General features: G+C 36.0%; 2 protein-coding genes and 1 pseudogene across 10 annotated transcripts in view; 2 read left to right on the forward strand and 1 right to left on the reverse strand.

Moving 5' to 3' along the window:
* Marf (Mitochondrial assembly regulatory factor) overlaps positions 1-2,836 on the reverse strand; it is a 28,873-nt gene extending 26,037 nt beyond the window's left edge. For 2 of the 9 annotated variants that reach the window (XM_076474549.1, XM_076474548.1), the window contains exons 1-3: positions 2,549-2,827; positions 1,335-1,611; positions 54-180 (exon numbers count right to left, since the gene is read on the reverse strand). In XM_076474549.1, coding sequence (XP_076330664.1) covers positions 54-180; positions 1,335-1,569 — 362 coding nt within the window. In that variant the 5' untranslated portion in view covers positions 1,570-1,611; positions 2,549-2,827. Of the gene's footprint in view, positions 1-53; positions 181-1,334; positions 1,615-2,287; positions 2,308-2,548 lie in introns of those variants that run through there. The other 7 variants (XM_076474543.1, XM_076474545.1, XM_076474544.1 and 4 more) reach the window with 7 other exon arrangements.
* A 5,072-nt stretch (positions 2,837-7,908) lies between these two features.
* Positions 7,909-10,783, forward strand: LOC143236304 (uncharacterized). Its single transcript, XM_076474580.1, has 2 exons — positions 7,909-8,234; positions 10,628-10,783. Exons 1-2 carry the CDS (start codon positions 8,064-8,066, stop codon positions 10,781-10,783), a joined length of 327 nt encoding a protein of 108 aa, XP_076330695.1. The 5' UTR covers positions 7,909-8,063.
* LOC143238723 (E3 SUMO-protein ligase ZBED1-like) lies at positions 8,360-10,500 on the forward strand (annotated as a pseudogene).
* Positions 10,784-24,846: the final 14,063 nt, after the last annotated feature.

Consider the following 24,846-nt stretch of genomic DNA (forward strand, 5'->3'; position numbering starts at 1 on the left):
TATATATATATATATATATTAGAACACTATTACACAAAGGTAAAATGACTGACCTTCCAAAAAAGACCACTTTCATGTGATCACGGGCCAAAACATCTCTTATTCCAGCAATCCTTTCCTTAAAACAGAATGTTTCTCTTATCATCTCTTGAGAAACAACACTACTTTCAACTGTCAATTCTGAAACATGAAATTTATGTTAACACACATGAAACAGGTACATGTAATGAAACATGAAGTTACAGTAAGCTAACACAGAAAAAACAGCCATGAGTAATAAGAACTGAGATACAATACATTTTACTAATACTATTTGATAAACAGTCTCTTTATTACAAGGTAAATATAAAAATGCACCAAAAGTAAGAACTGCATGGTCATTTGTTACTATTACAAAATGGATGATGGAATACTTGTAATTATGCTTTCAGTAAAAATCTGTCATTTGCTACACATCTAGTTTTCTTGCAAACATGCATTATTCTAAGAAAACCAGAGAACATAAGTTCCAGGGTGTCAAAGATCATGTGTGCAAACCTTTCTCTTTTTATGATAATATAACAGAAAGTGGACAAGTGACTGAGGATAGATCTGTTGATGTTACTCCTGCATAAGGGGATGATGAGTTACTTGAAGACGATAGGGCAATTTGATAAAAACTGCAAATTCTTTTAGTAAAATATGACATGACAAAAGAGGCTCAAGATGGATTCATTAAAAAGGAAATCTTATCTTACCAATAGGTATATAACAGGTTTTTCAACAGTTATTATACTCAAACCTCTGAAAATTTGATAACATGAATTATACATCTTCAGTACTCCCACTAAAACAAGTATGAATATTTAAGCTACTCTTTATGACTCAAGAGTTTCAAATCAACTATTAGCAGTATTACTCTCAAAGCCTTTCTTTGTATTCTTTCCAGCACTTCAAAAACATTCCTATAAGAAGGCTAAAGTTTAGCACTAATGTAAATGAGGTAAGTTAAGTCACACATATGAAAGAAACAGTAAACACTTCATTATTTAAATTTAATATGAATGGTAATATAATATCAAAATACAACTAAATGTATTCAGTACTGCTTTTTTCAGCAAACACACCTATATTTGTTTATCTCTCCATAGAACTAATAAAAGTAATATTCTTATCACACAGACAATTTTTACCAGTTTCTGCATCCGAAATAATATTTAAAGAACATAAGAACCATTCCTTAAGTTTGTCAAATTCTACATTACTCAAACATTCATTAACTACAATAATAAAACTATTGGAACCTGTTAAAGTAGAAAATGAATCATTTTTTCAATTAGTAACATTATATTTACCAGATATAAAGTTGTTACTTTCTTCTACATAGCTTTGAATGCCAACAAAAACATCATTTATTTTCTTTTTAGCTAATACAAAAATCTTCAGTGGTGAGCCACCAATATCTGGTATTAGTCGAACATCAGAGGTCATTTCTGTCTTTGCAGCTGGGGGTGATCCAGGTAGTTCTAGACTGGAAGGACTGAGTTCTAATGGACTCAGTGATGTTGATCGACTTAAATAACCTGCCATGTCGTGATATTTGAAATGTCAATAGTGAGAGGAGGTCCCCACCTGCTTGAAAAATTACATACAATAAACATTTACTTTTAATTCAAAGCAAAACAAAAACCTGGTAAGAAATACAAGAAAAATAAAAGAAATACTGAATTTTGACAGTACCCCATCAAAAGGTAATTCAAAATTACATTAGCTAAGACTAATAATACCCAAAATTTTGGCATCATGCTACTAGTACTAATACAAATTAAGTACAAATAGCTTGCAGTAAGAATTTTAAATTCTCAAAGTGAGTGCTGTTTGTGTGACTTGACAACCAACTCTCTGTAATCACTGAATAAAGAATTCAAAAGAGTGCAGATTAATAATTATGTGCCACTAGTATTTGTATGTTTAGAAATGTGATATGGCTCGCTGAAGGCATTCCACTGATCTTTTTTCTCTTTCCATTATGCCACTGAAGTTCTTTCTTTTATCAATATACATTTATTTGTTACTGATATAAGTTTGGTTCTATTAAAAACGTTTATAAAGCAAAAACTATCACTGGGCTTAAGTCATATTAATACTCATTCTCGCCCATTAACAAACGAGTTGGCTTAAGTTAATCTTAACACCTATCTCTCAGTGACTAATAACAAACTATATATGCAAAAACGATTCGTTTTCGTTTTTGCATATATATTTCTCTACAAGTGGGTTTTCTCGACATCACTAATTAATAACAAACTAGTTTTATCTGCGACGAAGCCATCAGTCCACATGATGGTTTTTTTATTCTCGTGTCTATCATCACATGTTCACTTAACTATAGTATATTCATAAATGAAATTTGCTCAGTCGTTCAGGTATGCTTAACTTGACTTGAGCTCATGAAAAGCAAGCGTGCATGAACAGTCTCACTAACTAACAACAAAATATTAATTTTAGTAAAATGCACCGACATGAAATAAGTATCATTATTATTAATGGTAGATCAGTATATCTGTACCTATGTAACTTGTAAAATGCAGTTACAAAGTTTCATTCCTACTTTTTAATTTTAAATTATAGATTATTGAGATTATAATAAATTACGTGGATACTCCCACACCGTAAACGGAACATCGTCCTTGCCTTGATTGCAGTTCCGTCTGTCATATTCTAATAACAATTTTCATGAGCTAAACCTTTCAGTAAAAATATAATTAAAAAATATTCACATTTAAATTGTAATACTAATAATATATTATTTAGCTATTTTTATTCCACGCGCATATATTATTAGTTTATATTTACTCAGTAATGCCCTCTATCATTTTATAAAAGAATTTTCCCAAGTAAATTAATAGGAAAAACAATTTATAATTCCATCCTGTATGTCAGACAGTTTACAAACGTTCGTTCAGAACAACTTGCATAACTTCATTTTAACCCTGAGCTATAGAAATACTTACTTATCAGAGTCGTCAATTTGATAAAATTTGTGTTATTAAAACGTTTCATTTTAAATAATTAACAAATTTATTCTTTTCATTAATATAATTGAGAACTTTCCTTGGAATTAAACTCAAAGATATACAATGGCCTATCTAGGCAGTTTATTTGTTTTGAATTTCACGCAAAGCGACACGAGGGTTATCTGCGCTAACCGTCCCTAATTTTGCAGAATAAGACTAGAGGGAAGTCAGCTAGTCATTATCACACACAGCCAATTTTTGGGCCACTCTTTTACCAACGAATAGTGGGATTAACTGTACATTATACCGTTCCCATGGCTGAAAGGGTTAGCATGTTTGGTGTGAGAGGGATTCGAACCCGCGACCCTTGGATTACGAATCGTGCCTAAACCATCTGGCCATGCTGGGCCAAATCGTCCGAATAAGGACAACTAAAAATTATCAAAATTTACAAAAATTAAAAACGCAGAAACAAAAATTCATATTTTTAACACTTACCCATTAATTCGAAGGGTACGATTTTTTTTTTCTGGCACAAATGAAGAATATGTGACACTTTTTTGTCAATTTTAAGTGAAGAAAATACTGGCGAGTTTATACAAGTAGAGGGTGAGTCTATAAGTGAGAGGAATAATATGAACACGGAAATCTCAAATAGGGCTTATTACAAACTTAATGATTTTTTTTTTATTAGGATACCACAGTTTAAACATCCCTGGACTAAGATATTTAGCATCTATTCGCTGACTCAGCAGATAGCCCGAAGTGGCTGTGCTGTACGAGAACACACACATGTCTATTCGCTAGCTTCATATTCAAACTCCATTAACGTTTTTACTACCGGGATATATTCTACCATCCACTCTCAGTAAAATGTAGCCCAGTTTTGTTTATCTTCCCTGGTCATGAATGTATGATGACACTTACATTTAGCCAAGTAGCTTGAAAGTCCATAACTCGAAATAAGTAAATACTCAAAGGTAAATAAGTTCTTTTCTAGTATGCCCTTTTTCATAAAACCGTAGTCGTAGTATGCTTGAAATAAATGAAATATCGTAGTTTCCTACCCCATTATAACTAATATAGGATATGTCTTTATACACGTTTATTCTTTTAAATTTTAGTTTAATTGTTTTACATCTAGTTAACGACATAGTTGTAAACTAGATATAGGAAGGTCGTAAATTTGTTTGACAGAAATCATTTAATACAGTACCTGGTCAATAGGTTATGCCAGCTTAACCCTATGTCTATATTATTCTCTCCTGGAATTGTACAATGATTTTTAGAAGTTAGTATAAGTTGGATTTTTTCTTCCTTGAATAAATTTATTTATAATTATCATTCATTTAGGTAATATGAGGGTTGTTGGATTAACCATGGGGAAATCAAATGATTCTGGGTTTTATTATCTGCTACTTAGGTAACATAATGATTGGTAGATGCTGCAATGGAGCTTTAATCTGACATAACTGTGAGGTAATTAGATGATTTTGAATTTTGTCTTTGTCCAGTGTAAATTTGAATGGATTTTGTTTCTGCTCGAAAAGAAAATTTCATCTAACTACAATCAAAGGCAACTAGTGGATAAAATACAGACACATTCTTTTAAGTGAATAAACATTTCTTTTATTGTTAACTTTGCTTTCTTGATATTGTGGATATTTGAGTATATCTGTGAGATATCAGTAACTGAGTACCACATCCCTTCTTCCATAAAAAATTATATAGTTGTTGTGCGTTTTTTACACGCAATAGACATAATACATAAGCAGGCCCGGCATAGCCAGGTGGGTTAAGGCGTTCGACTCGTAATCTGAGGGTCGTTGGTTCGAATCCCCGTCGCACCAAACATGCTTATCCTTTCAGCCGTGGGGGCGTTATAATGTGACGGTCAATCCCACTATTCGTTGGTAAAAAAGTAGACCAAGAGTTGGCGGTGGGTGGTGATGACTAGCTGCCTTCCTTCTAGCCTTACACTGTTAAATTAGGAACGACTAGCGTAGATAGCCCTATAAATAAAATGTAAAGCCAATAAGTAAAAAAAAAAAAATCATTCGAGTGAAATCTTCAATTTGAATAAAAGTTAGTAAAATGATAAATTTTCGATAGTTATATCCAATTTTCACCGCTATTAAATGCACGTATGTTCCTTGATCAATATGGTGGATCTGTGTCAGTGTCATACGTGGCACTCTGACCTGCTATTGTTTCATATACTTGATTATGACAATTTTTTATAATTTTAATTTAATTACTTTTCAAACCTATCACTCCTTAATACCACTGAATGTTATTAAAACTAGCGTATTGAAGCTTCTTGTATTTAATTGATGAGACAAATGTATTTATAATGTTAAAAGTTGTCTTAGGTCTAACGTTAAACTTCGTTTTTAGTGTCTTGAAACCATCTTTTTTTAAAACACTAACAGTGTTATTATTATTACGTGGTGAAGAAGTAAGTAGAAATATTACTGTTACTTTTGAATACACACTCTGAATTGTCTGTTCATACAATGTAAACGTTGTATATATATTTGCCATAAGGATATAGGCCCGGTATGGCCAGGCGGTTAAGGCACTTGACTTGTAATCTGAGGGTTACGGGCTCAAATCCCTGTCACACCAAATATGCTCGCACTTTCATTCGTGGGGTCGTTACAATGTGACAGTAAGTCCCACTATTTGTTGGTAAAAGAGTAGCCCAAGAGTTGGGGGTGGGTGGTGAGACTAGCTGCCTTCCATTTAGTCTTACACTGTTAAATTAGGGATGGCTAGCGCAGATAGCCCTCGTGTAGCTTTGCTCGAAATTCAAAACAAATCATATCAAAACTATACGAATATGACAAATGTACTGTGGTTGGAATACTACACACTTGTAACTCTTGAAAATTCTTAAGGAGCGAAATCAACGATGTAGTGTTTAAAATATAAAAGGATTAATATTTATGTTTTATAACGTCTGTAATAAAGCATTATGAAGAAACTGGAATATTTGGTGGAGTTAGAAGTGACTATTAGCTCTGAAGAAACCGGAATATTCGGTGGATTTAAAAGAGACTGTTAGCTCTGAAGAAACCAGATTATTCGGTGGACTTAAAAAAGACTAGTCTCGTGCCTTGTCAACAACGACTTAGGCTAGCTTGATGTAACTCAACTGGTTTTCTTTCAACATAAGTGAATTTATAGACAGGAAACTGTTTTTCAAAGTTTCGTATGTTTTCCTTGCAAGTGTAAACATGATGGAACTTTACATAATGTGCCTGTTCCTGTTAAATCTCAATGTTTGCTTCATAATTTAGATCTTACTGTGCTCGCCATTGTTTTGAGTTCTGTATCAAGACACAGCAATTCGTTCCGCTTAAAAACCGAAACTTCTTGTTGACTGAAGCATTTCTGGAAGGAGTGACTTGGCGAATGTGCTTCACAGGATAACATTAGAGCGTGAGAAGAAGAAGAAGAAGAAGAGAGATAAAACATTTGAAAATATGTTGAAATCTATTAGAAGAAAATAAAATTCACAAAGAAAACGAATTTGGATACTTAATGACGGTAGAACACGAGCATAAAGAACATTGTTTACCAGTGTTGAATTCAGAACTTTCCATCTCCATCTTCAGGATTGTTGTTTTCTCACAAGGAAGAATTACTCCCATACACGCTTGTACTTAATTACTACAATACACTGTTGTTTATTAACCGTGATAATAATGTTTAACTGAAGAATATTATCATCAGTAGTGGTTAAATCGATGTTTAAAAAGACGTTTTCTCGCTTTCATTAGAATCTGGTAGAATATATTTATGTAAAGTAACAAATGTCAAAACACTGTTTATTTTTAATAACCAAAACTGCGATAAATAATTGTTATTATTTTTGCAATGTAACTTTTTACGTGTATTGATACATATTTGTTGAATTCACGTGCACATTATACACTAAACATTAACAGCATTTAGTCACTAGGAAAACACTAGGTGTTTTTAGTGCTTCTCAAGTAATATAGTGTATTTAGTACTTTCTTAGTAACAGAGTGTATTTCGTGTTTTATTGGTAATATAGTGTACTTGGTGTTTTCCTACTAACATAGTGTACTTAGTGCTTTTCTAGTGACGCATTTAGACTACTTAGTGCTCTTCTAGTAACATACTGTATTTAGTGCTTTCCTAGTAACATACTTAGTGTGATTAGTGCTTTCCTAGTAACACCGTGTGTTTCATGTTCTCCTAGTAACATAGTATACTTAGTTCTGTCCTAATAACATCGTGCATCTCGTGCTTTCAAAGTAACATCCTTAGTGTGATCAGTGCTTTCCTAGTAACACCGTGTGTTTCATGTTCTCCTAGTAGCATAGTATACTTAGTTCTCTCCTAATAACATCGTGCATCTCGTGCTTTCAAAGTAACATCCTTAGTGTGATTAGCGCTTTCGTAGTAACACCGTGTGTTTCATGTTCTCCTAGTAACATAGTATACTTAGTTCTCTCCTAATAACATCGTGCATCTCGTGCTTTCAAAGTAACATCCTTAGTGTGATTAGCGCTTTCGTAGTAACACAGTGTGTTTCATGTTCTTCTAATAACATAGTATACTTAGTGCTCTTCTAGTAACATAGTGTATTTGGTACTTTTCTAGTAACATACTTAGTGGGATTAGTGCTTTCCTAGTAACATAGTATACTTAGTTCTCTCCTAGTAACATAGTGTATTTGGTACTTTCCTAGTAACATAGTTAGTGTATTTAGTGTTTCCTTAGTAACGTGGTGTATTTAATGTTTCCCTAGTAATATAGTACAGCCGGCAAGAGTAATCGAAGCTTCGTATATGGATCTTTTTCCGCGAATATTCGAATGCAATAATATTCGGAAATTCGCCTAATTAATATTAATAGATATTAACTTAGAAAAATGAAGTCAAATCTGAATAAATAACACTTTATTTAACTTTTTTTGGTAGTTGTCTGCTAAAGAGGAAAAGGAAATCCAACTTTTGTGAACATTGCATTGTGGGTACAAGATTACAGTAAACCTTCTTAAAGTTGCTACTTTGGCGCCAAAAGACTTTAAATATGGAGGATCAAGGCAGAAAGTCTGCTGTTTGGAAGTATTTTAAACTAGATGGAAAGAAGGCAGAGTGTCAGCTCTGCAAAGCAAACCTGTCATTTTGTGGAGGTACAACAAACCTAAGAAATCATATGAGTAACAGGCATAGTGGAATTTCCCTAACTTCCAACAAACAGGTGAGCAGTGAGCACATGGCTGTTTGACATTTCTGAACCTGCAGGAATATTCTGTGTTTAAAATTATATTATCCCATTTTTTTTAAATATACGTTTTATATTTATTTTATGTATAGCTAGCAAATATATAATTAATTATTCACCTGCATTTGCAGGACTCTAAAAATGTTACTGCTGCACCTACACTGAGACAAACAACACTCCTGCAGCTGAATCCCTGTGCTACCAAAATGAATGTACACAGCACTGAGAGAATAAACAGGAGCCTGGCTCTTATGTGTGCTGTAGATCTTAGACCACTCAGTTTTGTTGAGGGTGTAGGATTTAGATATTTTGCAAACCAGTTAAACCCATCATACAAAGTTCCTTGTAGAAATACTGTTGGTAACTACCTTACAAAACTGTACAATGATGCCAAGACAGAGATGATTGGAGAACTGAGAGACCAGCATGTTTCACTGACCACTGATTTGTGGACTAGTAATGCAATGCAAGGTTACATTACTATCACAGAACAACACATTGACTTGCAATGGAAAATGCACTCAAATGTTCTGGGCACCAGACTCTTTTCTGATAGACACACAGGTCAAAATATTGCTTCTGAAATTCACAATCTGTGTTCTGAATTTCTAAACACCAACAATATTGTCCACTTAACTACTGATAATGCTGCAAATATGCTTGTGGCAGCAGAAAAGTTAGGCATTTCTCACTCTGGCTGTTTTGCCCACAGCCTTCAGTTAGCTCTGCAAGATGCGCTTAAGCTTGCACCCATTGCAAAAGCCCTTGGGGCAGGGAGAAGGTTGGTTACATTCTTCAACCATTCTGTTCTGGCCACAAGTGCTCTAAAACAAAAGCAAGTTCAGATGGCTACTGAAGCCCAGAAGGAACAAGTAAAGAAGGGTCCCATCATTGCAAAGAACCTTATACAGGATTGCCCTACAAGATGGAACTCTGCGCTGGAGATGGTGCAGCGACTGGTAGAGCTCAGAGTGCCCATATATGCAGTGTTGGTAGACGCTACCATTGTAAAAAGTGGAGAAAGATTTGACATTGATGATGTCTTTGGGACACGATGCATACAATAATCCCAATACTTCATCCTTTTGCAGAAGCCACTGAAATTCTTGGGAAGGAAGATCTTCCCACAGGGTCCTCAATTTACCCTCTGCTGACAGATATGATGGAGGACCTTAAGACCACAGAGGAAGACAAAGCACTAGCTAAGCAGTTGAAAAAAACAGTCAGTATGGGATTGGTGAAAAGATTTAAATTCTTGTCAGAAGATGGAGGAATCATTAATGAAGGTCTGAATAGTTCCCTGCTGAAAGCTTCAGCACTTGATCCTAGATATAAAAGTCTAAAATTTTTGACCGAAAGTCAGAGAAAGGAACTTCATGCCAACATAGCAGAAGAAATCAGGAGATCAAGCAACACTGCAGAAGTCAAGAAGGAACCTGAGGCAGATGAGGTAACAGAACCACCTGTAAAAAAACCCATTATGTCAAAAGTTTTGAGTTATGTAATGGGTGATACAGTAGACTTGACAGAAGGCAGTGATGTTTCTTCAGTTGAGGAAGAGTTGGCTGATTTTGTCAGAGAGCCTCTAAGGCCACCAAACCCTCTTCAGTGGTGGTCTGTGTACAGGTCAAGGTTTCCATCAATTGCTTCAGTTGCTAGGAAATACCTGTCTATACCTGGTACATCAGTACCAAGCGAACGTACATTCAGCACAGCAGGTTTGACCGTCAGCAAGCTAAGGGCTTCCCTTAACCCTGAACATGTGGATCAATTGGTGTTCCTGAACAAGAACTTGAAGTCAGCAGTCAAAGCCAACATGACAGTCCCTTCTGATTTTCTCCCTGCATCTGATGCTCTCCCTGCAGTTACAGTTACCTGTACCCCTTCGAGTGCTGCCAGTACTAGCTCACAGGTCTCTAATCCAGTTTATCCCCAACTTCCTGGGCTTCCATCCTCAAATGTAAAGGAGGAAACACCATGAACAGGAATGTGCATACACTCAGTATTTTCAGTGAAAGTTGTTTTATGAGGTTTTTTTACAAATGTTTTTATTGTTAGTGTTTAACTTTTAATATTTTCCAAGTAACAATGGACAGAGCATTAATAATTGACCAGGATGTGGAACAGGTCTATGTGGCTGCAGCATAAACTCAGTATTTTATGTCTATTTTAACTTGTTTAGTGTTAATTGTTTTCTGATGTTTTTTTATGTTCATTAATAAAGTTCATGTTTATTAATAATGTTGTTTCCCCCAGTGTGTAGAATAAAAGAAAACAAACAACAATAATTATTTTGACAAGTATTTTATTCAACACAGTATAGTAATATAATTACATAAATAAAATAATAATGGACAACAATTTTACAGCATCAAAATAAGAAAAAACAGGTCACAGGTGCCAGAAGTCAGCTTTTGTACAGAGGGCTCACATTGAACAGAGCAGCAACAATATGGTTTACAGTAATACATTACCCATGGTGCACTGTGACAGGAAGTTCAAGAAAAGAATGTAAACTTCAGTAAATGTTGAAAAACAAGTTATTTCTACTCTTTACTGGCATAAATATTGCAATTTAAGGTAAGTTAATTATTAATTAATAATTCTAAAACGATCTAACAAGTATATGCACGAATATTCGGATATTCACGAATTTTCGCCCACGAATATTCGAGTGCCGTTCTGACATTCGTTGACCGGCCTATAATATAGTATATTTAATGGTTTCCTGGTAACATAATTAGTGTATTTAGTGCTTTTCTAGCAACAGATTTATTGTATTTAGTTTTTTTTCCTAATAACATTGTGTATTTAGTGCTTTCCTAATAGCACATGGAGTTGCTTTGTGAAGTTAGGTTCGTTACGTATTATTTATACTAATTTCATTTCTCTATTTAACAAAACTTCTCATCTATCTCTACATGTTTCATTCACATATAAACAGTAATCATCTCTAATAATTCCGTGATCAAATTGTGATTATCAGCTACTTCTATGAATGTATAGCTCACCTCTAACAATATTTGATTCTTTCAGTAATCTGTTTGGTCAGCGATAAGGTTACGGACTTACAACGCTAAAATGCAGAGTTCTATTCCCGGTTGTAAAAATGGCGCAAGTAGATATCCTATTGTATAACTTTGCGCCAAAATAAACAAACCTAAATCTGTTAATATATTGGTAGGCCAAACACGACTTTTATTTATTTATGCGACTAAGACTGTAATATTTTATCTGTTACCACCAATTGCATAGTATTTGAGTAAAATATGGCGTAAAATGAATAATTGTTTCGTTATTGAATTTATATCGTTCTATTTAAACTACTGTCAAAACGATTCCCTTGATAAGAAGTAAAATTACGTAAACCCTCATAAGACATAAACATTAGAACGAAAAACAAACCACGAAAGATGGGTTATACAAAGAAAACCCTTTTACAGAGGTGAACTTTGTTCTTATCATAGGTTTAAATTGCACAAGAGGCGCACATAGCTGTTCGGTATTGTGAAGTGATAAGTTATGCAGCTACGCAAACAGCACCTCCATAAAGCTCGGTTATATCTTATCTGACCAAACAGTGGAACTTGACTGTTTCTCTTATAATTCGAAATTGTAGAGTACATATTTTTTCTTAGAAGATTTACAGTCTGAGCACGATAACAACCAGGCCACGCATAACTTCAAAGGTAAAGCCTTAAGCAGTATTTCAGTATATGACTAAAACTAGTGTTGTAAGTAATATAAGATATTTTACCAGACAGTTGTAAGACTACCTTCAATTTTTATGAACATATAAATGTCAGTAACTTTAAGAGGTCAATACACGTTGACCTGCGTTTTCCTGGCACGATAATGTTACATATAAATGCGTTATTACGACACTTCGTATCATAATTAACAAATAGGTTTTCACATGTTTGATCGTTTGTTGAATTTCGAGTAAGTCTACTTGAGCACTGTCTACGCTAGCCAGCTCTAATTTTGAAGTGATAGACAAGAGGGAAGGCAGCTAGTCAACACTACCATCTGCCAACTCTTGAGCTATACTTTATTAACGAAGAGGTGGATTGGCTTTAACATTAAACGTCTTAACAGTTAAAAAGACGAACATGTTTGATGATGGGATTCGAACCTGTGAATCATAGATTTTGACTCGAGTGATCTAACCACCAGACCGTGCCATGCCTCATTTCACACGAGACAAGTAGATGGCTGCGATTCAATGATTATTAACCACAAGGTTTGTAATGCAGACGTCTAGTGTACAAGGGGCTTATTTAAGGCTCTTTTCTGAGAACTACTTTCTTAAAAAAATGACGATAAACAGTTTTTAATGAGATTCAAGTTTTTTACAATAAAAGATGAAAAAAAATCATACTTTTTAAAAACACTATAGTGTAATGAATGAGCATGATACTAATAGTAATAATTTATTAACTTATATTTAATAAGTTATTGACGTTTTGATTGTAAGATGTTTCATGGCCCGGCATGACCAGGTGGGTTAAGGCGTTCGACTCGTAATCTGAGGGTCGCGGGTTCGAATCCTGGTCGCACCAAACATGCTCACCCTTTCATCCGTGGGGGCATTATAATGTGACGGTTAATCCCACTAGTTGTTGATAAAAGAGTAGCCCAAGAGTTGGCGGTGGGTGGTGATGACTAGCTGCCTTCCCTCTAGTCTTACGCTGCTAAATTAGGGACGGTTAGCGCAGATAGCCCTCGAGTAGCTTTGCGCGAAATTCAAAAACAAAACAAACAAGAGAGGAAAAACTACCGCCATATATTTTCTTTAAAATCTAGTTGGTTCTGTAAAATATATATAGATTTGTTCCGTATAATAGAACTGCGATTCTAAAGCGAATATAGGTTACTATCGATTGTCAGCTTCTTACATTTGCTGTGGTTTGTTTGTGTTTATTGACACAATAATAATAAAAAACAAAATACTTGGGACCTTAGTTGGGAAAACAAAATGCGGTTAAAAAAGGGTTGGGTGTTCAACTGTGAGTATGACGGTGGGTGAAACAATACACGCGACCAAGATAACTAATGAATATTTGTTGTAAAAACATTAGCAATTCTATAACTGTTGCTACAAGTTTGGCCGCCAATTTAACTCGCATTGTCAGTCTTATTTTGACTACACCTTTTTTCCCACTTAAGGTGTGTTGTTGATTAGGTAAATGTATATCTAGGTGTAACAAGACCTAATCAATTCTAAGAAAATCTGTGCTTGAAATTACAACAAATGTTCAAGAAAAATCGAACTTCTATAAATATACACGATGTTACAAAAAAACCTTCCTAGATAATTGTCAGAAAACTACCATAGATTATCACAAAGGTTTAACATATGCTATTGTGTTATTTTGTACAACGTTTGCTATGTAGTATATTTCAAATTTCCTTTTTTTTTAATCTTATAGGTTGACCGCATACTGTACTATAGAGCTAAGTCTATGTTCAGTTACAATAATAATAAAAAAAAAGTCAATCTGCGTCTGCTCTATGGGCATGGGCGCGTTGTAAAAGTCAAACTCTACAATTTGGTTTCACAAGAGCAGCTCAAGAAGTGTAGGAGGAGTAGGACTAACTAGTTGCCTCTGTTATAGTCTTATTCACCAAAGTTATACATTAACGGATCACTTTTACAGACTGCTACTTGGACTAAAATTTTAGGATTAACTTACGATACCAAATAAACGTGGATACAGCGTAATAACAATATCCTGACTAGAATTTGGAAAATAGCAAATTATACAAGAAGTCTTTCAGGTAAAAATCAAGGCACATTACCTGATAATATAATAAAAATCTACAAAGCATAATTAGACCTATAATAGAATACGCATGTCATGCCTGGATAAACATACAGAAAAACAATTACGCAAACTACAAAAAATACAAAATTCAATCTTAACTTCAACTTATAAAGTACCATGTAGTACTTCATCCACATTCATGCACAAGTATGCAAACATAGAGACAATATCTGTAAGACTGTTGTATAATGCACTAAATTATTTTAATAAGAATTGTCATAAAAATAATTTACTATGTGATCTCGACAAGACACTACGTACATGATGAACATAGTCCTTAGTACCTCTCTCCTATCAATATATAATTAAGAAATATAAATCAAGCTGGCTACCATGCACTAGACGTTTAGAATTAGTATAATAGTATAATATTCATACCTTTTTGTGTTATTATTATTCCTCTTTTCCTTTTGACTCCCCGCTAGTACAACGGTATGTCTACCGATTTACAACGCTAAAATCAGGGGTTCGATTCCCCTCGGTGGGCTCAGCAGACAGCCCGATGTGGCTTTGTTATAAGAAAAAACACACACTCTTTCTTTTCTCTTTTCCATTAAATATATATAAATAGATTTAAAAAATAAAATAAAAAATAAATAAACGTAATAATGGAAAATATATATAAAAAGGGCAACTTAAGACAATATATGGACATTGCCCTAAAAAGAGCCGGAGTACTGTGGGTTAGTCCGACCCAAAAGCACTAGAACAACAACATAGTAGTAACCGACATGAAAGTTAGGGATGGAGGAAGAGGTCTTATGCACCTGACCCTCCTGGGTATCTAAAATTCAACATACCTACAAAGAAGAAGCGAAGTGGTAGATGAATGACGTAAGTAATAGCTATGACTAAACAAAGAGGGCGGTTACGCAGGCACTACGTGGAACCTGAAGCAAAACCAAACCTAAATCAACAGTTTCATATATATAATACGAATGGAGATAAGAAATCTAAAACAAGCTCGAAGGGTCCTATACTGTTTTCGACTAATTGAAAAAAAATAGATCCCAAATATTTATGGTGATATCAAAAACGATTCACAAACTCCTGAAACATATCATACACTTCGCTGGAAATTAATAAAACACTAGCACATACAAGTAAAGACAAAGCACGGAAGACAACACCACTTTTAAAGCACATTTGGGCACAACATGAACAAACATTTCTAAAGTTAAGTCAATAAACACGTGACACAAAATATAAATATCTAAAGACCATCATTCGAGAAACAAATAAATAGCGAAACACGTAACGAACACAACGATAAAAGTCACACTGCTTGCGAACCAACAAATAAATAACGGTAATAGAAATCATACTGGCCCGGCGTGGCCAAGTGTGTTGAGGCGTTCGACTCGTAATCCGAGGGTTGCGGGTTCGAATCTCGGTCGCACCAAACATGCTCGCCCTCTCAGCCGTGGGGGCGTTATAATGTGACGGTCAATCCCACTATTCGTTGGTAAAAGAGTAGCCCAAGAGTTGGCGGTGGGTGGTGATGACTAGCTGCCTTCCCTCTAGTCTTACACTGCTAAATTAGGGACGGCTAGCACAGATAGCCCTCGAGTAGCTTTGTGCAAAATTCAAAAAACAAACAAACAGAAAGGTGTGCTATTTCTAACTGCGTTTTCAATGCAGTTTTCATTGGAAACTCATACACTGATTAATAATTCATTATTACAAATTAGAAATAATCTTTTTATGAAATTATGCGTATATGTAAAAGAGGAAGCTCACCTAAATTCCACCCAAGGTATTACATAATAATAAAGAAAATCAAGATTAGCTTAGATTGAACATTTAATATATCATTAAGAGTAAAGCTACAAATCAAAAGAAATATAACATAAAGACATAGTTTACATAGCAGAAACGAATTATCTCATGTGAAGTTAATACACTCTGAGGACAAGTAAGGTCACTATCAGGCTAACTGTCTTTCATCATGTTGTGTTTATAGTCAATATTACTTCAAAACAATGCGTCTGTTCTGGTGATTGGCAGCAAATGTGTCTATAACAGTATCAATATTGAGTTGTTTTTACTCCTGGAGTTTACTGATATAACAGTAAGGTTGCTGGTGCGGTTGTTACCACTACTGTTGCGCAAATATGTCTTGAGAAGCTTCAGACATGAGAAACCTCTCTCACAGGTAGCTGAAGTGACAGGCAGGGTCACAGCGACGCATACAAGTCTGTGGAGATCCATGAAGGCATCCTTGTATGGCTCAAGCATGGTTGCAAGCTCCAATGGTGTGGATACTTCCTGCTCCTTGTCTTTCTTCCTAGAAATTAGCCGGTTCAACTGGTGGACCACCACTGCGAGGTCATCCTCTGCCACACCATAGTTTGCTGCCATTCCTAAGAATGCTTTGTTGTCCAGAAATGTGGAGTGTTTGGGGTTCAATGCAGTTGAACTCATCAGAACACTGCAGGCATCAGAGGAGAATCTTCTATTCAGCTCGTTGAGCATCGTGTCTATGATGGCATAGAAGGTGTGTCTCCTGGCATCTGGTGTTGGTTAATCTCTTTGGCCAGTACTAGATGTTATTATGAATTCGTCCAGGAGTCTGGGGGCAGATCGCTGTCCACCTTGATGCACCGTCTCAGGGCATATTCCCACTTTCTTACATATATCCTCAGCAGACTCTTCCAAGTCTTTCCATGCTGCTTCAGTTCTCATTTCTGAGATACTAGAGATGACAGATTATACTAGGTCCTCTGCGGAGGCCAGCTGCGGGTTAGGTGACTGGAGGTGGTCTGATAGCTGTTTTGTCATCAGCAGTAGTTTTTCTATGGCCACTAGACTGGTTATGAACTGCTGATCTAGGAAGATGCACAGGCCCTTTGATTCAGTGGCTCTGTGGACATTGTCCCCCTCCACAAGATGCTTTAGGGTTATCACAATGACAGGGAGGGTTCTTTTCACAGCCAGACGAGCAGCATGTTGGCAGACCCAACTTGTGTCTGACAGTCGTTTCAACTCTGTGTGCTGGTTCACGAAATTCATCATGCACAACCGAGGTAGAAAATAATTTGTATAGCTTCTGAATTGTCACAAAAAACTCTGTTGCAGCCTGGACTTTGTGCACACAATTAACTAGCACAAGGTTGAGCCTGTGTGCATAGCAGTGGACATATACAGCATGAGACACCTCTCTCCTGAACCTCTTCTGTACGCCACTTATGTGCCCTGATATGACTGCAACTCTGTCATAGCACTGGCCAATGCAGGCATTATGGTCAATACCACATTTAGCCAGAGTCTCCATGATTTTCTTAAGCAATGAATCTGCTTCCAGACCCTCAGCATCTGTGAAGTCCAGGAACTCCTCGTGAAGGCTCTGTTGATGGAGGTACCTTACCACAATGAACAGCTGTTCTTGTTTGTTCACATCCTTTGTTTTATCCACCATTAGAGCAAAATGCTCAGCTTCCATGACCTCTTTGCTGATATCCTTCCTGATCATTCCAGCTATGATGTCAAGCAGTTCGTTTTGGATATCATCGTGCGTGTACTTGGCATTGCCAGGACCACTCAGCTTCTTCTTCACGATTTCATCATACCTGGAAATCATGTCAAGAAGTTCCAGAAAATTAACCCTGTTATCTGACTGACTACCTTCCCTCTGACCTCTGCAGGCTTCATTCTGGCAGGCTGTGTAGAACAGTGCATCTATCACAGCTTTTAGGTAATGTCAGTTTTCCTCCACAGTTTTAGCATGGCTTGCATCGAGAGCATGTTGGATCCTTGTACCCTTTGTTTTCTGCAATTTAAGCTCTGCCCAAGCTTGCATGGCAAACTTGTGTCCTGCAGAGTTATCATGGGACTTTAGTGATGTGGTCGCTTTCTTCCAGTTCCGGAAGCCTTAATGGGTGAACGACTTCTCAGTTTTACTGAAGTGTGTGAAGTGCGAAGCAGAATGCAGCATCGTGGGTAACAGAGTACTCCAACCACGAGTGCCAATTCTCGTTGAATGACCTTGACTGGCCGCTGTATTCTGTGGCCGGATATCTCTTCAAGTCTGGATAGGTAGAACCACTATCTGGGAGCTGGCTCAGGTCCTTGGGTTCTGGTGGTAGTTTTTCACCATGGGTGTAAGTGGTGCCCTCTTGTGGCTGGGGTCCCGCACTAGTCGGGTCTGCATTCTCACCATCACGATCACCACTGTTCTCCTCACTTGCACCACATGTGTTTGTAGGACCATCTACTCACTGCCACTTCTTGGGTAGCAGGTAGTGTTGCATAATCAACCCTATGTGTAGTATGACCGGTTTATGTTTTGGTGGGGGAAGTCTGATTCTTGTCTAGTGTGTCGGTGTCCTTGTTTGAAAACGAGTTGCTGATTTTGATTTCCTTTTATTAATCCAAACTGAGTGTGTGTTCCAGTGTGAGGCCGAGTACCAGAGAGAGTGAGAACTGCGTAAACAAACATAACTCCCTTTTATACAGAGTACGCAAACGTCAAAGTGACCCCCGAGCCGGCTGACTGCTAGTACCACTTCTTACTTCCAAGTTGTGTTAGTTTATATGAAACGAATGAGAATTTCTCTCCTTATATTGGCATTAGGGCTTACAAAGGATATTCATTTTAAACATCGAAATCTAAGGAAAAAGATATAACATACAGACTGTTGGGTCATTTCATGAAAAAGGAACAAATAACAACTAAACATAGTTCAACATTACGAACAACTGCTCTGCGGCATTGAAATCACCAAATTATATTAAGTAGCACATGAAAATCCAGAACATATCCGTGAAATACTGTTAGAGAAAGTGTTTATCTTTAACCATATAGCACAAGTACATAATTAGAGGGTAGTGATAATGTAAAATTTCAGGGCTAATTAGGGAACACAAACACAGCTTTGATAGGGCATGTTGTAAAACTGTGGGCAGCTAATGGGAGTGAGCGGGGTGTGTGTGTGGCGTGCGGTTGGCATCTGGATCTTAATCGGGCTGAGCCGATCGTTAGCCGTACGCAGAGGGTGCACCATGGTCAGCGGCTGGGTGATCATACGATTAAGGCGTTCGAGGCGGGAATCACACGCTCGAACAAAGCAAACCCGCGGCATGGATATTGAATGGTCATAGTGGCGCCAAAAAATTCCTAAATTGCAGTTGACCTTTACAGAAAGGCTGGTTTCTTCATAAGTTCACATTATTCATACAGGCCAAACTGTGATTGTGATATTGTTCTTATTATCATGAGTGTGACAAGCACCTGTTACAATAATGTAACTACTACATTACATTAAATTAGGCACTTATAAATAGCCCAATGACAATTTCAAAATTCATTCTAGAATTGTTTAGAAATAGTATTTGGTCAGTTAACATGTAAGGTTAATATCTAATCATAAGTATAACATTAATCGGATTGTAAGTCACAATTTTAAGTGTATGCCATCATCATCAATACAATTTTGGATGGCTGATACACAATGCAAAATGATCTCACAGAGGACACAACACCAGCTAAATGCTTCATAGTTTTGACCTATACACAATATACTTATACATGCATGCTATGTTTTACTTTTCAATAAAAGATAAATGAAATGAATGGGTAAATACCTGTGAAACCTTTGGTTTATTAAGTAAAATCCCCGATGATCTGTTGTAACTTGACATTAACGTGGTTGTCTAATCTTCGTCATAGCTCAAGATAGAATGGCATTACACAGGGAGCGGCAATACAGCGCATGAGTTTCAGTGCATTCAGTACGTTTCTGTGGGATGCATGACACATACTTCCGTCTTAATGAAGACGTTGAGTTCTACAGATCTATGTCTCTTTGATGTTAATTGTTAAGCAACAACGACGATTGTGTTTTCCATTTTTTATGAATATATGTAGGTAACAATATTGCGGAGCTGAGGGGCTTGGCTCATTTGGGGGGGCTCAAGCCCCCCCCCCAGCGCCGCCACTGTGTGAATCAGACCATTTATGGATGCATGATTAAAAAAAATCCCAAGGAATTCTCCCTAATTAACATATTTATTACAAACAAACTTAACTTAATGCCACATGTTGCTAGAATTACACCATATCATTAGTTTTACTTAACTACTGAGCACTGAAAATGCTTTTTATAATGCAACGGTCTTAGTGCAAACTAAAACTATAGAAAAATATGTACGAATATATCTGGAACTGTTCAAGATATATAGAACTTTTGCATAAAACTAATAAATAGAAGGTTTTTTAGACATATTAAATGTTATTTTAAATCCCTATTTGGACAACATAGACATGGCCTTGAAATAGGTGAGGATACCCAGCTCAATCTTTGTTTCTCTTGTAGAAAACATTAATATTTTCCCGGAAAAGCAGCTAACATCGTACAGAGGGAGAAGGAGGTGCATGGTACATCTAACCCTTCTAAATATACAAACCAACCATACCTGAAACCTAGTCAAGAGCAAATGTTTAGATGATTATTGTAAAAAGTGGTATAGGGTACATCTGACCTTCCAAAAGTTACAAATCAACAAGACCCGAAACCTGGTCAAGAACAAACATTAAGCTGGCCATTAGAGAAAGAGGTCCTCATAGCACTTGACCCTCCCAGGTCACAAACACGACCAAACACCCATAAATCGACTCTCACGTCACTAATCGAACAGTGACAGCACTGAGATCTAACCTCGTTACATTAACGAACACGCCTATTATTTAGAATAACTGGTCCATTATTGACCTTTCTGAGTGATGACAGTTGTTCCAAATATATTTTTTTATTATGTTGTTCACAGTGTCAGTGCATATGCAGTAATTGGTCTATTGTCGTTCTTTTTCAGGCACGACAGCTGTTCCATCAATTTTTGTGTTGGTTGCAATGCCCTTGTGTCCGGAATCACCTAGATACATTTTAATTTACCAAGGCAAGGAAGTAGAAGCCTGAAAGGGTAGGTGAATAAATGCTGTTTCTTGACAAGATAATATCACAGATATGTATGAAATGCTGAAAATATTAATAAATTTATGATAATGATGAGATAGAGTTTCATCACGAAGAACAAAAATAAATAATTAATTCAAGTAGGCTAAATGGACGTGGCAAGAATTTATAGATAATCCATTTGGAAATCAGACCCTTACAAGAAAAGTATGAAAAGGACATTCCAATACGTTTTTGGCAACCCACTCTTATAATTAATTTGGGAGATATTTATATAAAAAGCCGTAAAAGTTGATATCTTATCACATTAACGATTGTTTTTTGTTTTTTTCAATTTCGGGCAAAGTTACACGAGGGCTATCTGTGCTAGCCGTTCCTAATTTAGCAGTGTAAGACTAGAGGGAAAGCAACTAGTCACCACCACCCACCGCGAAATCTTGGACTACTCTATTGTAGAAAAAAATGTGATTCACTTTGTGTTAAAACGGTTGGGATGCTACGAGAGGGGCTTACAGTTGCGGCACCAAGTGGTGTTACGAGACTGATGGAAATAAAAACTTGATCCATGTCTCTCCGTGTCACCTGAACGACTTCAGTACAGTTAGGAATACCCAAAAGTTTAAGAAGCGTCATCATTAAATTTTACTAGTTTCCCCTGCCCTGTCAATATCATTGCCATAAATAAGAAAAGACCCAAGCTCAGGTAATGCACTAAAAACATAAAGCAGTACTAATGTGATTTTCTTAGCTGATGTTTTTGTGATAATTTGTTTAAAAAAAACGAAAAAAAACAACAACCAATAATACATTTTAGAAGCAACCAACAGTACACTTTGGGTGCAATCAACCATACATTGTTTGATGCAACCAACAATACATTTTTCATGCAACCAACGACACATATTTTTATTGCAAGCGACAGTATATTTTTGGTGCAACCAATAATACAATTTTTTATGCTACCAACAACATATTTCTGGTGCTATTTTCTGTTTTTATCGTCACCCTTAAACGTCAGTGAAGTTTTTCTTTTCCTTTGTTTTAGTTTTAATATGGTTCAGAGGAACACTTGAGATTGTCGATGAAATGGATGAAATGCGGTCAAAGTGAGAGGTCATGAAAATGGTACCAAAGGTAAAACTAGTACACGGTGCTTTCCTTTCAGTACACAAATGTTACGGTGCAAATAACATAATAGAATATTATAAACGCAATATAAAGTGAACTGTATGTCTGGACCAGATGAGGCTCACACTAGCTTCATTTATCAACAGACCTAGTATGATGGATACGATGGGAAAAGACATATAAGAAACACATCCTGTGAGTGTTTTACTGTTCAGGTATTTTTTAAGATAGCAACATCTACGTTTCTAATATGCAAGTTAATCAATCACACACTTTCATGGTAACAGTTCGCACAGCAGCTCTCGTGTGAGTCTTATTTTTGGTCTGGACACACTACTAAATTAAATAGATGTATTTTCAAAAGAAACCATTTTTTGAAGCATATCAAATTGGTATAATAATGGAGAAAAAAGTTATAAAGAATATATTACTATATTTTCCGTGCTTAGATTTCTGAATGGGGAAGGTAAAAGCGTTAAACGAATTTTAGTGCATTAAATATAATTAATATCTGTTCTTAATACGTAAAGGCATTGCAGCGTATTAGACGTAAAGAAAACACAGTTCAACATCTTTCAGAACATAAAGGAGTTAACATTTAATTTTGTGTAATATAGGTCATACACGACAGTAACGGAAGTGATGTATATTTGTAACAGAGGGCACAGGAGATATTAGCATAATGATAGTGAAATGAAATTTTTATAACAAAAATCTGCACAGACTCCAAATAAATCGCGAAGATTTGATTTTTTTTATAAAGCTGTCACAGTGTGAAACATAACAAACAGTATAATATAAAACACCTTACTGTTCTTGGAATAACATTTTGGTGTATGATTTAGCTTGCTACCTGTATGCAGGTATAAAGATATCTCATTCGTTGCTATTGCATGGATCGTACCTATAGTTTTCCCTAAGTGACATTAAAACATTTTCCAAAGGCTTGTTTTGTTTTGTTTTGAACTTCATGCAAAGATACGCAAGGGCTATGTTCGCTATCATTCCCTAATTTAACAGTGATAGATTAGATGGAAGGCTGCTAGTCAACACTACCCAACTACTCTTGGCCTACTCTTTTTCTAGTGAATAATAGAATTGACTGTGAAATTACAACTTCCCCATGACTGAAAGGGCGAGCATACTTGGTGACTAGGATTCGAGCCCGTGACCTCCTTCCAAAGGACAAGACAATTATTACAAGCGGGATAGTTTTCAAACAGACTTGGTAAACCATCATTGATTCGGATGTGGCTTTACTTGTTTCCTCTATTGATAAACTTAACTTGCGTCTCTCAAGTAAATCAGAATGAGTTTTCAAATTCTTTTCGAGAACTTTTAAAGACGATAATTCAGTGTGATACTTTAAAGTTGTAGATCTCATGAAGATCTAATTAAAGCATATTGAAATGCCATTTTCTCTAGAAATTCGTTAAAGTATCGACACGGTAACGTAAAGTAAACATTACACACGTTGTCTTTCAAAATTTATTTGTCAAAAAATGGTCATATTGTTTAATTTTATTTTTATCGAGGATTGTTTCAGGTTATCTTATTAATATAAGACTGACGTTTTAAGACTAAATCTTAAGAATATCGCTTCAAATATAATCTGAAATACAGGAACGATATTGATAGCTAGTGACTTCTGGAAGTTTAACTGGATATTTGGTCATCAATGGAAAGTAACTGTGATAAACAGTACTATGTTTCAGCTTGCAGATGTTTAATATGGTGTTTGGTCATCACTGGAGAGTAACTGTGGCAGACAACTCTATGTGCCAACTTGCAGATGTTCAACTGGATGTTTGACCATCACTGGAGTGTAACTGTGGTAAACAGCTCTCTGTATCAATTTGCAGACGTTTAATCGAATGTTTGGCCATCATTGAAGAGTAACTAAGGCAGGCAGTTCTATGTGTCAGCTTGCAGATGTTTAACTGGATGTTTGACCATCGTTGGAGAGTAACTGTGGTAAACAGCTCTCTGTATCAGTTTGTAGATGTTTAGTTGGATGTTTGGTCATCATCAGAGAGTAACTGTGTTAGACAGCTCTATGTGTTACTCAACAGATATTTGACTAGTTTTTGGCCATCGTTGGAGGGTGGTTTTAGTAGAAGGATCTATGGCATCATCTAAATTTTGCTATCTGTTTACTCTAACGTGATTTCCTTCAAATGTCACTTGGCACCACGAACTTCGTAACCACAGATACCGTAACTTCTATGTTTGTCATTATTCTTCCTAGTTTTACTATCAGCCTGTCCAAGCCACATACTTATGCAATATAAAACAACTGATGATAGAAAAATCAACATTTATAATCGATCCACTAATCTGAACTTTGAAAGTAGCTTTATTTGTTCTATTACTTGGGGCCAAAGGTAGCCACCAATGGCAAATAACTGAAGCCAAATGAATGCTGAGAAGTATGTGGACCTTCATGAAACTGGAATTAGCAAATAAGTAGAGTTGAAAACACAAAAAAGGACGTATACAATCTAAATTCCTGAGTAAAGTATTTCACGCAGTTTAGAAAACATTAGCAGACAAAAATTCATGCTAGTTTTTAATATTCTTCAATTTTTTCTTAACTGTATCAGTGCTGCCATGCTATCTTGAAGCTTTAACCGGATTTATCTCAATTTATTAAGCTACTTCAATATTTTTATTTTTCTGAACCTGTGTTGAAATATTTATTTATGACAACAGAGTAGGGTG

Source organism: Tachypleus tridentatus, chromosome 13 (genome assembly GCF_004210375.1).
Source record: "Tachypleus tridentatus isolate NWPU-2018 chromosome 13, ASM421037v1, whole genome shotgun sequence".
Lineage (NCBI taxonomy): Eukaryota > Metazoa > Arthropoda > Merostomata > Xiphosura > Limulidae > Tachypleus > Tachypleus tridentatus.